General features: G+C 36.1%; 1 protein-coding gene across 1 annotated transcript; it reads right to left on the reverse strand.

Annotated features, from left to right (window-relative positions):
- Positions 1 to 403: 403 nt before the first annotated feature.
- On the reverse strand, positions 404 to 8180 carry LOC117329340 (cytochrome P450 2J6-like). The gene is made up of 4 exons (XM_033887255.1): positions 7355 to 8180; positions 4985 to 5500; positions 4210 to 4653; positions 404 to 3889 (listed from the first exon to the last, which is right to left on the reverse strand). The coding sequence occupies exons 1-4, from the start codon at positions 7695 to 7697 to the stop codon at positions 3708 to 3710; spliced, it is 1485 nt and encodes a 494-aa protein (XP_033743146.1). The 5' UTR covers positions 7698 to 8180; the 3' UTR covers positions 404 to 3707.
- Positions 8181 to 13662: the final 5482 nt, after the last annotated feature.

The raw sequence follows: 13662 nt of genomic DNA on the forward strand, positions 1-13662 counted from the left end.
ATTTGTATCGATCAAAGATATTCAAAATTACTGTAATTAATCATTAATCACACAGATATCCTCTATATATATATCTGCTGCTGCTGATAAAATATTTGTACTGTAGAAAAAAGAACAACCCAGAGTCACGTCCCGGGGCAAGGGATTTAACGTTAGTCGTTAAACTTTCAGACTATTTTGTTTAGATGAGACGGCTTACACTCCCAAAACCATGCTTAAATTCTAAAGACAAAACCTAGTGTTATCTAAAGACATGATGGTAGTTCTATTTTATATGGGCGATATATAACTTTGATCAGTCCTTCCAAGTATTTTGTTCTTTTTATGGGATATGGCCTTGTCATATTTCTTTAAACTTAACATTTTGTGAGATGTAGTGAAAAAAACACAGACACAAAAAAGATCATTTTCGACGATTTATTCGTAATGGAGAAGCAAGACAACCTTTCGCAATTTCTGCATCGGTACTGACCAGTAGGTTGGGGATTCGACTACACTATTATTGTATGTTCAATAGTATAATCAAACGTGTTTACTACGGGTAACTTAGCAGCTCTGTAGTCAGTCACTTCCATCTAGAAGGACGTCATACCATGACAGAACTTCTTCCCAGTGTGTTCGTACCTGTTTTTAAAGCTTGCTATAATTTTTAATCAATTAGCCAAAGGAAAGTAGGTATGACACATCAGTATTTTTTGATGATGATGATGATAATGAGGATGATGATGATGAAATAATAGAATGTAAATATTATAAAAATCACAAAACGATAACAAAATCTCAACAAATGATCACAAAATGAAAATAAATGAAAACACAATATCATCAAATGTAAATGAAAAAAATATGAAAATAATGAAAACAAAATATCATCGAATGTAAATGAAGAGAACAATGAAAATAATATAAACACCAGATCATGAAATGTAAATGAAAATACAATGAAATCAAATCATTACCAAATCTCAATATATGATCACATAATGAAAATGATGTATAAAGGATTTAAACAAATAAAATGACAATAAAAATAAGACAAACATTAACTAAATGATTACAAAACAATAATGGCATAACAATGCTGATTACTATACACATTTTAGATAAGTGTAGACACGTACTTATATCCGTTATATCTGAAAGATAAATAATTGCATTTATCTTGTCCAAAGAAAGTTAAATTGACCTCAAGAAGTGATATTTATATCAACTTCGTGATTGAGTTAGTAAAATTAACAACGAAAATATCAACAAAACAAAAAATGAAAATTGAATATCATTAATCAAATACTAACAGAAAATTCAAGTAAAGTCCTTACTTTTGAAGATATATTTACATTTATTGTAACTCACACAAATCCTGTTGTTTAGAATGAGATATTTGGTTATACATGCCATTCATTGTCACTCCCGGAGTATGCTCTTGTTAAAACTATTGGTGTATCATGGATTGTACACTACGTAAAGAAGGATAACCGATAGATTGTTGATTTTTTGAGTCATTGGGAAACAAGCTTTGTTCTAGAAAATGGTCATTGTGTTTCATAGTATCGTTCTTTTGTGCAAATTATTTGTTTACAAAGGACAAGAATAAGGCTATTAATCATTGACAACATACCACTGCTTGTGTTTTGCATTCGAGAAACAAACTATAAAACCAATTAATTATATCAAATTTACCGTGTTGATATGTAGTCCCATATAGGTAACAAGATAATACTGTACAGGAACAATATCAAAATCTTCCTCCCAAACTAATAGCACTGGCGTGTATTTAATAGAAACATTTAAGTACATATTGCAATAATGGTTTTCTGTAACAAAAAAAGTGGTTTTGAAAAACACAAGGTGTCCGGAAGGTGGATAAGAAAATAATACAACTTTTGTTAAGTTGAAGATATTTCATTTGTAAAAAATTAATAAATACTATCAATACCTACTCTTTGTCATATTCGAACGGGTTATTGATCAATGTGACTGATTCAGTATTCCGCAAACAGAGGTATCACATCTACAAGTGAGAGATTTGTTCCATGGTGTAACTCGTATTTATCTCAACAGTTTTGTTGGATTACAACGAAAGGAGAAGAAACAGACGATGTTTTGAAATATTGGAGTGTGAATTGTGTTATATACGATTATTACCAAGTCAATCAATCAAATAAGGTGATGTAAGGTAACACATGTTGATGATAGCTACAATGTATGATTACGAACCAATCAATGTGAAATAATTTGAATTGACAAGAATGAATTTACGGAAATCAACACCATCAGATATGTTTACCACACTACCAATTTGCATAGGTCTTAACATACATGTAACACATTCGCTTACTTACCTCTAACTAAGTGAAACAACATCACTTATCAAAGGTTAATTGATTAGTCTAAATTTACGTTTTTCATCCAAAACTTTGGTAATTTGGTTATGGTTTTATAATAAAGACTATAACTACCAATTAGGCTGTTATTACTTATGGACCAAATTAGCATCTGCATTCCTCTGCGCAGTCAAAAAGCACGCAATTAATCAACGTTTATTATTTTATCTTTTCTAAAATTTTACTGTCAGGAAAATATTCAGAATTTTCCCCAAATAATTCATTTGAGTAGGCATTCTTTTTAAATTGTCAAAAAGACAAATCAGAAAATGAAAGTCAGTGTTGTAAAGTAAATCACAGTTATTTAAAATCACAGTAGCAATAGTGAATATCACAGAATTTTGCAAACAAAACTGATTGTATTATTTGTAAATAAAGTCATGATTAAACTGATAATACATGATCTATACAAGACATCATTATTAATAATGTTGACGAGCTCTGTGTGAGGCATACTGATGTTTTGTACAAGTTAGCTCCCTTATACATTTACACACATACACGCAGATAGAATTGATTGTGAAAAAAATGAGAGAAAATGTATTACCAAGAAAACAGTTTGTAAATAAATAATAATAATAATGGGGCGTATTAATTTACAAAATCTATGAATATATCATGCAATAATATGAAGACTTCTCAACGCGAAATGAAAATGAGAAATATTTGTTTACACTATACATTATCATTAATCCCTATTCGATAATAAATAATGTTTACACAACATATTTATACGGTCTTGATATATTTATGTAAGATGAAGCAAATATTACGCCCCCTTATGGTGATGGAAGTTCTGAACATTGTTAGGTGTCTATCCGAGTCATTACAAGGCAAGGCAGCATTAGGTATGATATGTGCTTATTTCAAAAAGTATGGAATAATCGGTTATCTTTTTTTTTTTTTTTTTTTGCCAGGGCGCTATATGATAACACGTTGGATAGTGTTGAATTAATGATAATTGTTAAAATTATAGTATTTAAAAATTACCACAAGAATTTGTACCTATATAACCTTCAGTTCTATGCCCCTTTCTTGCTTTATTTACAAAGAGTTAGAAAACATACGTTGGATGAATACCTTGACATGAAAAAAAATCTTATGCCAGCAAAAAATAGCGGAACCCTTTATACATTTAACGAATGGAGATAAACCTGAGTTAATGAACGATTCTGATTATATTTGTGATATCTATGAACGACAGATATTTATGTCATAGAAATAAAGGAAATATGAGCAGTACTCTGTACATACACAATGATATATGATTTTTTTCTGAAAGCAGCCTGAAACCTTATCCGACTCCATCAACCGGCTCCTACTTCAGTAGCGTTTCACTGCACGGAATCTATAAGCTGACGGAGTCCTCGATAAGCCCACGATGCCTTCGAGTGATGGCAAATTTTCCGAGTTTTCCGGTAAAAACTCAAATCTCTGTACCAGCGCTGTTATAAACAGAAACATCTCGATCTTCGCCAGGGATTGCCCAAGACACATTCGTCGTCCTGTAAGAAAACGGACTTATTCATAAGATCAGAAAAAATACATCTTGTTCAGTATTAATTTCCAAATGTCATTTTATTTATCTGTCATCCCGGTTGTATTTATATTGACAATAAATACAATATGCCATCCGAAAATTGTTGAATAAATAATGTATTTCCGAATCAGTCGATGTTCATAATTACGAAAGTGTACTTATATTTACAAATGCCTTTCTTCGCAACACTGGTGATGTGATACTATTTCTAATAAATATATCATAGTACATAATGTACAGAATGTATTTTATTGTTTAATAACATATTCAAATAACGTATACTACCCAGCGAGAAAGCAATGGCCATTGTTTTTCTGCCTGTCACATTTCCGTCTTTTCCAAGAAATCTCTCTGGGTTGAACTTCTGAGGCTCCTCAAATAGACACGGATCACTCATAACGGAGTCGAGATTAGGGATGATCACCGACCCTTTTGGGATCACCATTCCTCGGAACCATATATCCGTCCTGGCTCCATGGCCCACCGAGAGCGGAGCGATATTACCCATTCTAAGAACTTCCATAATGAACGCTTCGTAATAGGGCATGTTGGGTTTGTCGGCGAGGGACGGCAGTCTGGACGTTCCGATCACTGTTTCTATCTCCTGTCGTAGTTTGTCTTGGACAGGTTTGTTGTGGAGAAGGTAAAGAATTGACCACCGGATCATCGCAGATGTTGTTTCTGTTCCAGCCGAAAATAAATCCTTAATGGCAGCTGCCAAGTTGTTGTCTGGAAATAGACAGTTAACATAATGGTCAAACTAATTAGACATACGCTCTGTTAACGAATTATCATTTATCATAGTAAGTTCAAAAGATACCGCTTCATTTTTGTCTTGAATTACTGTTCTCAATCAAAATTAGAAGTAAAATAATTCTTGCAACCATTAAACATTTTTATTATTATTTTTATTTCTACTTTTGCAAAATTTAATGTGTCCTTGACTGTTTTCCGTATTTGTATAGGGAAAAAAGTGTATGAAGCATCCATGTTATATAACATCTAAAAAAAAAAGTTGCTTTATATGTATGATTTTGGTTTTGAAATAAGATCAGAATACCTTCAAAAATAGGGTGATCCTGGCCATGTTTTCTTTGCTGTTGGATAAATGCGTCGATAAAGTCACGGGGATTGTTTTCGTCAAGTGATTCTCGATGGTCAGCTATTTGATCGTTCGCAAACTCCTTTATCTGATCACCATTCCTTTGGAACTTCTTGATGCTGAACACATCTCCAGGTAAGAACCGTAACCAAGGCAACTGTCGTATCGCCCCGGCAACGGAATTTAACCGGAAGTTCTCATTCAGCAGAGCAGTCAGGTGTTTGAATTTTTCATCATTGTAATCGTATCTGTTTCCAAAAGCAATACTGCATATTATATTGGAGACGGCAATGCGAGTAAGTTCTTTAGCGTCGTATGGTCGCCCCTTTTGTTCCTCAATGACGTCCAAGTAAGCCGTTACCTCTTCCTTGACTTTTGTTTCCAGGATTGTTCTACCGAATCCGAAACCTCGAAGTGTCATCAGGGAGAAGGTTCGTGTTTGTTTCCAATGTTCACCTGACGACGCTCCAATACCTAAAAACAATGTAAGAGTAATCAGATATTTAATTATTGAAATATTTTCCTAGAATGTGACGGGAACTTGTCTGAAAGCATCAAGTTCTTTTTCAATAAACAAATTACTAGGATCCAAACCATCAAAGATCCATTGACGCTATAAGTATAAGTATACGTCAGTTTTCACCACTCTCATCGATAAGTTATTCGGTATTTTGGCCACTCCAAGAGTAATCTCAGCACAGAGGGAGAGTGAACATAACAGCAGACTGGCTATTTATTCTTGCCCAGCTACATTCTTATGTTAGATTATCTGCCCCTAGTTTGAAACTTATGAGCATCCATATCCTAGGGACCAAAATCATAAAACTCATTCATTTATAATTCTGATATTCTATAGACAGGGGGTAAGTCTAACGTAACAGATGCAGAGCTTGTTCGTCGGTGGAATGAGGGGAGAACATTATTCAGTAGAGGGCACCAGACCAAGTAGAGCGTTGGCAGGGTATTTTCTTATTCCTTCCTAGTACACATGTCAACTCGATCTATTATTATGTTACTGGGTATTTCCTATATCTATATACTTACTGCTTACGTTTGTACATAGGGGTTGAAAACGTGTCAGAACTTATAGAATGCACAACAATGCACAACGCATTTTAAAAGACACAGGTCAGGTGTATTCATGTTTGAAACAGAAATGTGTGATTAGGTGTGTTGGCATTGGGAAAGCATAAGAGGAGGCCAGGGTTTATCCTGTTTCCGTTGTGTTAATCAGAAGGGATTTCCGTCTCCTTTGTTTATTCAATAATCAATAGGAACATTACTCATGATGTATTAAAGATGACATGTTATTCAATTAACAAAGTTTTAATACAACTTCATCCACCTAACTCGATCCTCACTGCCTTTACCCCCCCCCCCCCCCCTACAATGTACTTCATCCCCACCACCCTCGACATCTCAACCTTGACCTCTCCACCACCCTCGATATCTCATAACCTTGACCCCCCCCCCCCCCCCACCCTCGAAACCTCATAACCTTGACCTCCCCACCTCCCTCGACACCTCATAACCTTTACCTCCCCCACCACCCTCGACACCTCATAACTTTGTCCTCCCCACCACCCTCGACACCTCATAACCTTAACCTCTCCAACACCCTCGATATCTCATAACCATGACCTCCCCCACCATTCTCGACATATCATAACCTTGACCTCCCCACCACCCTCGACACCTCATAACCTTGACCTCCCCACCATTCTCGACATCTCATAACCTTGACCTCCCCACCATTCTCGACATCTTATAACCTTGACCTCCCCACCACCCTCGACACCTCATAACCTTGACCTTTCCACATCCCTCGACACCTCATAACCTTTACCTCCCCCACCACCCTTGACACCTCATAACCTTGACCTCCCCACTTCCCCTTAGTGAAGGGCGAAAATCACTGGACACAAGTACATGCAAATACAATTCAGAGAAAGATTTTTTTATCTACATATATTTTCAGGAAGTATTGTAATATAAATAGATATCAGTGATAAAACTATGAACGCCAGTCCCGCTTATAGCCATGACTAAAAGTAACGCTACGGTATTATATTTTATGATATTAGTGTGACTATTATACCCGATACTATACATAATAAACTTCAAATTTTCGATGTGTTAGTCAGTAAAATGACCTCCTATTTCATTGTTATTTATAACAGCATATTTCATATAGAATTGGTTGGCCTGAAAATCCTAGGACCTGTGTAAAGTGACGGTCCAGCGAGAGTCCAGATAAACCAGTTTACCGGATTATTCAGGCAGCAGTTCAGATATGACATGCTGAAAATAGACAACAGCTTAACTTACCTTTTCCACGTAAAGTATGCGGCACAGCAAAATTATCTGGTCTGTCCGAAAATTGATCCGCATTTTTTACAAAAGCTTCATTGAGCGCATCTACTCCATTAATGACGACAGTAAAGGTCGATCCAAGCTGCACACTGTACACGTCTCCATATTTTACTCGCAATCTTCTGAACGTCTCCAACACGTTTCCTTTCCGCATCATAGGCATGCTCCCTACTATTGGGTAGCCAGTTGGACCAGGAGGGAGCGGAGATTGCAATGATCGAATGACCAGTAAACTAATAAGTAAAATAGCGATGACTATAGTTAAATCATCCAGTCCAAACATCCAGTTGATATCCATTTTCAAGATGAAAAGGATTCTTTGTGGGGGTTTTTCGTGTTCGTATGAATAAAATAGGATTCCTAGCGACCTGAATATTAGGAGATGACTTACAGATGGGTGCTGCCCTGTTTTATATGCTTAAAACGAAAGTTACCTCTTCTTGGTTTTTCCGTAAGCATGTCGATATTTATACATGTGTAACACTGCAGTCAAATCAATACGTCGCTGACATGTAATGCGACCTATTTATAACTTCCATATAACTTGAACTTCCCGGAAATGTCTGCCTGGGTTTGAGAAATGGTGTAATAATCACGTAAGAATGACATATAGACATATATTTATATATATGTTGCTTCAGACACAGCTGTAACACGTAGAGACAAGTTGTAATCTTTCTGTGGTATAGTCCGCGTTACATGTAGGACGGAAGTAATGGACTAGGCTATCATCTCTATACTCATTGATTCAAGGGACAACTTCTGGTATCGCTGATCAGTGTAATTAATGAAATACCGTTATGCATTAAAATAAACATTTTGATGACGTCATCTCCCCACCACACCCTTCCCCCTAACCCCACCACCACCACAACACACACACACACACACACACACACACACACCCTCACTCACCCTCACTCACACACATACAACACCTCTGCTATACGGCATTTCCACTGAATGTGTTGAAAAGCATCCTATTACCTATTCAATATGGTCAATTCCCAAAAACGACATAATATAAGTGAATCAACAAACAAACGAAAATAAAAGGGACTCGATTAGTACAGCGTTACCACAATGAGTACGGAGTGCGGACTTGAGATGAGAGCTATATATCCTATGTTGAAACTGTGCATTGCCGCGCTGCGGAAGGAGGTTTCATTTCAGCATTTTGTGTTGTTTGGAAGGTATATTTATATGTGTCTGTAATGAAGTAGATAATGTCTGTCTACGTTCTGTAAGTTTGTGTATATGGCGTCAGTCTGGTGAGAAATAGTGTTAGAAACCTGTGCAGAGTGTGCTTGTGTTTAAGATTTTATATAATCTTTATTGGTAAAAGTCTGCATGTACTATTAATGAGTTTGCATAGTTGTGGGGATCGTGTGCACAATATTCCAGTTATATCAAATCGTGGTATTGTGTAGTTGTGTTAAAATGGCGATATCATTTTCTGTTTTTGTTAAACACCTTGCTATTAGCTGTATGACTAATCTCGTAATTGCGTTTAGTTTGTGGATTGTTAAATCTTTCTTCCTTCAAAATTTCTATATCCTCCATGCCCATTTAACCGTCACAGTTGATCCGATATACACAGTGTGAACACCGAATATCAAAATGTCCATGGTAAATATTTAGTACTGAGCACTAACCTGACTTAGTTACGAGAGACGTATGTAGTATAGATTATAGACAAGTGTCTGATAGCATTGGATTTTATTCCTGTAATATTAGTCTAGAATGCTTATAAAATGGATTCCTTGTTGTAACTAGTCCAGTTTAATTACGTGGAGATAACATAAACTCACACGGGGTGACGACCACAAACATACGGTACCGACACGAGGTCTTAAATAAGTCAGATTAAAAGAGAAATGGAACTGTAAGTTTCATCTGCGTCATGCAAACATTTAAGTCTATGCCGAATCAGAATCATATGGAGATAACAAATCCATCAGACATATCAACGAGAATCATAAGACATTTTTGTACTCGTGATCTCATTCAGTTTCGTCGATGCCATGTTCAGATAACGATTTGTATCACACTTTGTTATATGTTATTATTTTTGACGTGTTTCGTTTGTCTTTGAATTCATCCACAAAGACTGTTAATCTGTCTCTGTACCACAAGAATTTCTGTATTCGTTGACGACCTACAAAGTAAGGGGAGCTACATGTACTGGGTATTCGTTAAGCTGACTTCTCACCCGGACAAGTGACTGGGAGCTGTCTGAACATTTGACTGTAATACGAGGGCTGATTGATATGTTGTGAGTCTCATATTGAAGGATTTGAATTTTGCGGGACTTTCTTGGCTGTTCAGAAAGTCATATACTGCATTATGACGTCATCATCGGACTAAAAATGGGTGCCTGAAATAACTGTTTTCTGTTTTGGAAATAAATGTAAGTCTGCCGGGAGCGAGATCAGGTGAATAAGGCGGATGCTTAATTAATTTAAAGCCACAATGTCATGTCAATGACAGACTTGTGAACAGATCATGGGCCTGATGGAATAACACACATAGTGAGCTTTCCGTGGCGCTTAAGTTTAATATTTTCCTATAACTGCTAAAAAGTGAAGCATAGTATGTGCCATTGATTGTTTGTCCCTTTTGGAGATAATCAGCAGAATACCATTTGCATCCCAGAAAACCGAGGCCATAATCTTCCCAGCTGATGGAATAGTATTTGCCTTCTTTGGAGGGGAAGAGCGAGGGTTCTTCCATTGTTTCGTATGTTGTTTGGCCTCCGGGGTAAAATAATGGACCCGTGTTTCATCCATAGTGACAAATCTCTGAAGAAAGTTGGCAGGACCTTCCTCAAAAAGGTTAAGATTCGCACGCGATAATGTGCGCCTGGTGTGCTTCTGATCATCTGTCAGAAGTCTTGGTACCCATCAGGCCGAAAGCTTTCTCACTGAAAGATTCTCGGTCAGAATGGAATCTCTGCTGGCTATGCATCTTTCTGTAACTCGTTTGTCAGTCATTACAATATCATGAATTTTATTGACCACTTCTGGGTTTGCAAAATTGAAAGGCCTTCCAGGATGGGGGTCATCCTGAAGGCTCTGTCGGTCGCGCTTAAATCCCGTCACCCACTTTTTCACTGTAGCATATGAAGGGGCATCTTTTCCTAGTGTTGCTATCATATCATTATGGATATCCGCATGTGTCAAACATTTTTATGCAAATATTGGATCACTGCTCTTTCACCAATTTTGTCCATCTTGCAAACGCCGCTTGTTTACTTTAGAGTGTTACCTCGTCGATATAAACTAACCAAATGAGAGCAGTCCTTGGGTACACATATATTGTCAGTGAATAATAGGACTTAAAAAGAACCTCCTCGAGTACCTTCTTCAATACGAGGCTCGTACTAAATCTAATATTCTTATTCAGGTTCTAATAGATATATAAAAGACTTTCATAAACTTCAAATGAAACAAATCCTTTATTTGTCAAACAAATGAACTGTAGCATGCGTCTTTATAGTTTGTTTGTTTATTTGTTTGTTTGTTTGTTTGTTTGTGTTTTACGGCCCATCGACAACTTGGGTCATTTAGGGCCAAACAATATGCTATCGTTTTGATTCTTTACGTTAAAATCAGATAAAATTGGTCATTTTAAAAACTTTCGTAAAGTATATTTAGATCGTTATGATAAAATAGTTGGTTAAAATGGTAATATATATATATATATATATATATATATATACAAATAGATTATGTGAACTTTGTGATATATATAGAACGTTGTTGTGTATACACATAATAATACTGGTCATTCAGAGTCAAATTTATTGTAATTTTCAATATATACAGTACGAGGAGGGTGATTTGGTACTCACACGCTCACAGCGCGTTTGCGCCCGTCGAGCGATGGGGATTAAAACCCCGCTGCAATCCCGCCGTAATCCCGCGCAAGCGATGTCGCTGCGATCCCGCTCACGCAGCGATTCAGCTCCGGAAGGCCTGCAAACCCGCTCAGTCAGCGATCCCGCTCCGGCGGGCCAGCAAACCCGCTCAGCCAGCGATCCCGCTCCGGCGGGCCAGCAAACCCGCCCAGCCAGCGATCCCGCTCCCGTAACATGGACACAAGAAATCCTTTTTTTTTTTTTTTTTTTTAAATATAACGATGAATAAGAAGGAACTCATATTTATTTCATCAGAAACGTTCGCAGAATGTAATGTAACGTTTACAAAATGTGTTTCGTATTCACTTGCTTCAGTTGTTTTCTGCTTGTGTAAGTATCAAATCAAGAGTAATTTGGTAGCGTAAGTAGTGAAGTTTAGTTTAACAAAAATACGTTTTATGGATCTTAAAGTGTAATCATAGAAAAAGGTTAAACACAAAGTTATTTTTTAAACAACATCTTGTATCTAAAAATATTCATACGGAGAGTAGCGTAGTGCAAAATGCAAATGTACATCTGATTTTAATTAGATTGAGTATTCTGATGAAGTTGTTTTGTCTTTTTGGTGTACATACAGTACATGTACATGTTAGCTGGATCGTATGAAAGAGGAACATGACGCAATTTGGCCTGTTTCGACCTAAAGGTGACCATTTTCAAATAAAAAGTAGTTCTCAGATTTGATATTCGCTGGTGTCAATAACATGGGGGAAGACGTAGTTAATGAAATATATAAATTTGGATGTCAATTAGACTAACTACATGAATAATAGAAAACAAAACCATCAGTTTATGCAGCATACGGAAGATTAAGAGATCAAACCAGCAACATTTATCTATTTTGCATACATATGTACATATCTACAAGTTGCGAAGCTTACAACGATGACAACTGAGCAAAATATGAGTGCAATATATATGTTTATATCTATTTTGGTATAAGGTGATGTAGATTCGCAATAAGTCACGTGATATTTCACATGTACTCCAGTTAAGCTCTCGCTAGCGCTGTGCGCGAACAATCATATATCTTATATATACATTTGTGCGTGGTATATCCACTTAAAGTATCGTAGTTATGTATGATATATTAAAATAAAGAAGGCAATTAGTTCTGTCAGTGAAACATTTTCTTTGATATAGGCAGGATTTGAAATGTGGTCGAATTGTACGATCACCAGCCGTTATGTAGCCATGCCCGTCTGAGTTACCTACAAATGTATTCAATGCTCGGTAAACGTCGTAGTATGCACAATGCACGCGCAATGTACAGGGTACCGAGATAGTTTTTCGACGGCTGGCGATGGGCAGTATACACTGATACATGTAGGCTTAGTTTGTTGTCCAATCCATTCATATATATAATATTTATGTAATTCTCTGAATGAAATATTTGAAATGAACTGTGGTCATCCTTATCATTTACGTAAGCCGAGACGGTAAAATGTACAGTATTGTAAACTTATTAATCTGTATATCACCCAATTGATAGGTAACCAGTCTAGACATTTTTCATAAAATGAAAACACATTCGTTTTGAACAACCGGACCCATAACGTATGTCTCATATTTGTATGTGCTTGTTGAAACAAATACATGTACATGATTTATTACGGATAATGTTGTTATTATGATTAGTATTGTGTGTATATATATGTAAATTGTATATGCACGTTTGGGTAAAATATCCAAGTTCGTCCTTATTAAAGTAATATGAAGATCAATAAATAAGTGTATCACGATATCGATCTATATAGGCTATGCCTGATGTCCAATCCTATTGACTTAACATCTCGTCAATAAGATGTGTTGAAATTAAAAATATGGATACTGAGTGTTCTATTTTCTTACTAAACCTGACATAAATAGTTACCCTGATTTTTTATTTAAACATATTTTTATTGTAACTTATATGTATATAAGAGATTGGGCAAAAACCACCTTTCCCGACACAAGTATACATGAAAAAAATACAGCAAGATGTTTACAAATTGGTTTAGCGGGAGGGAGAGAGGAGGGGGGTATATATCAAGATATAGTGAAAGTAATTGCTCTTATTTCAATGCATGTGTACATGTATATCTTGATATGTTGCAACCATTAAACCAGTACGTACATATTATAAATGTATAACTTTCAACAATACAAATTATGTACCTAATTTAAATCTGAAATATATATATAATTTAAGAATGATTAATACAACTATCATCGCATATGGATTTAACGGGTTTTACTTCCGCTATTACGGCCTCAAAAAGAAAACGGCAGGTGCCTTATTCTAAAAGACTTAAATGTAAGAGGTGGGATACAGGTAGACTAGTAAACATGGAGCATAGGCGAT

The sequence above is a fragment of the Pecten maximus genome, chromosome 6 (assembly GCF_902652985.1).
Source record: "Pecten maximus chromosome 6, xPecMax1.1, whole genome shotgun sequence".
NCBI classification, from domain to species: Eukaryota; Metazoa; Mollusca; class Bivalvia; order Pectinida; family Pectinidae; genus Pecten; species Pecten maximus.

What these genes read in the sequence shown, in the direction of transcription:
- LOC117329340 (XM_033887255.1), bottom strand. Translation starts at nt 7,697, where the DNA reads ATGGATATCAACTGGATGTTTGGACTGGATGATTTAACTATAGTCATC. An exon ending in GGATCACCCTATTTTTGAAG is followed by an intron (nt 4,654 to 4,984) that starts GTATTCTGATCT and finishes GTCTATTTCCAG; the next exon opens with ACAACAACTTGGCAGCTGCC. An exon ending in GGCCATTGCTTTCTCGCTGG is followed by an intron (nt 3,890 to 4,209) that starts GTAGTATACGTT and finishes GTTTTCTTACAG; the next exon opens with GACGACGAATGTGTCTTGGG.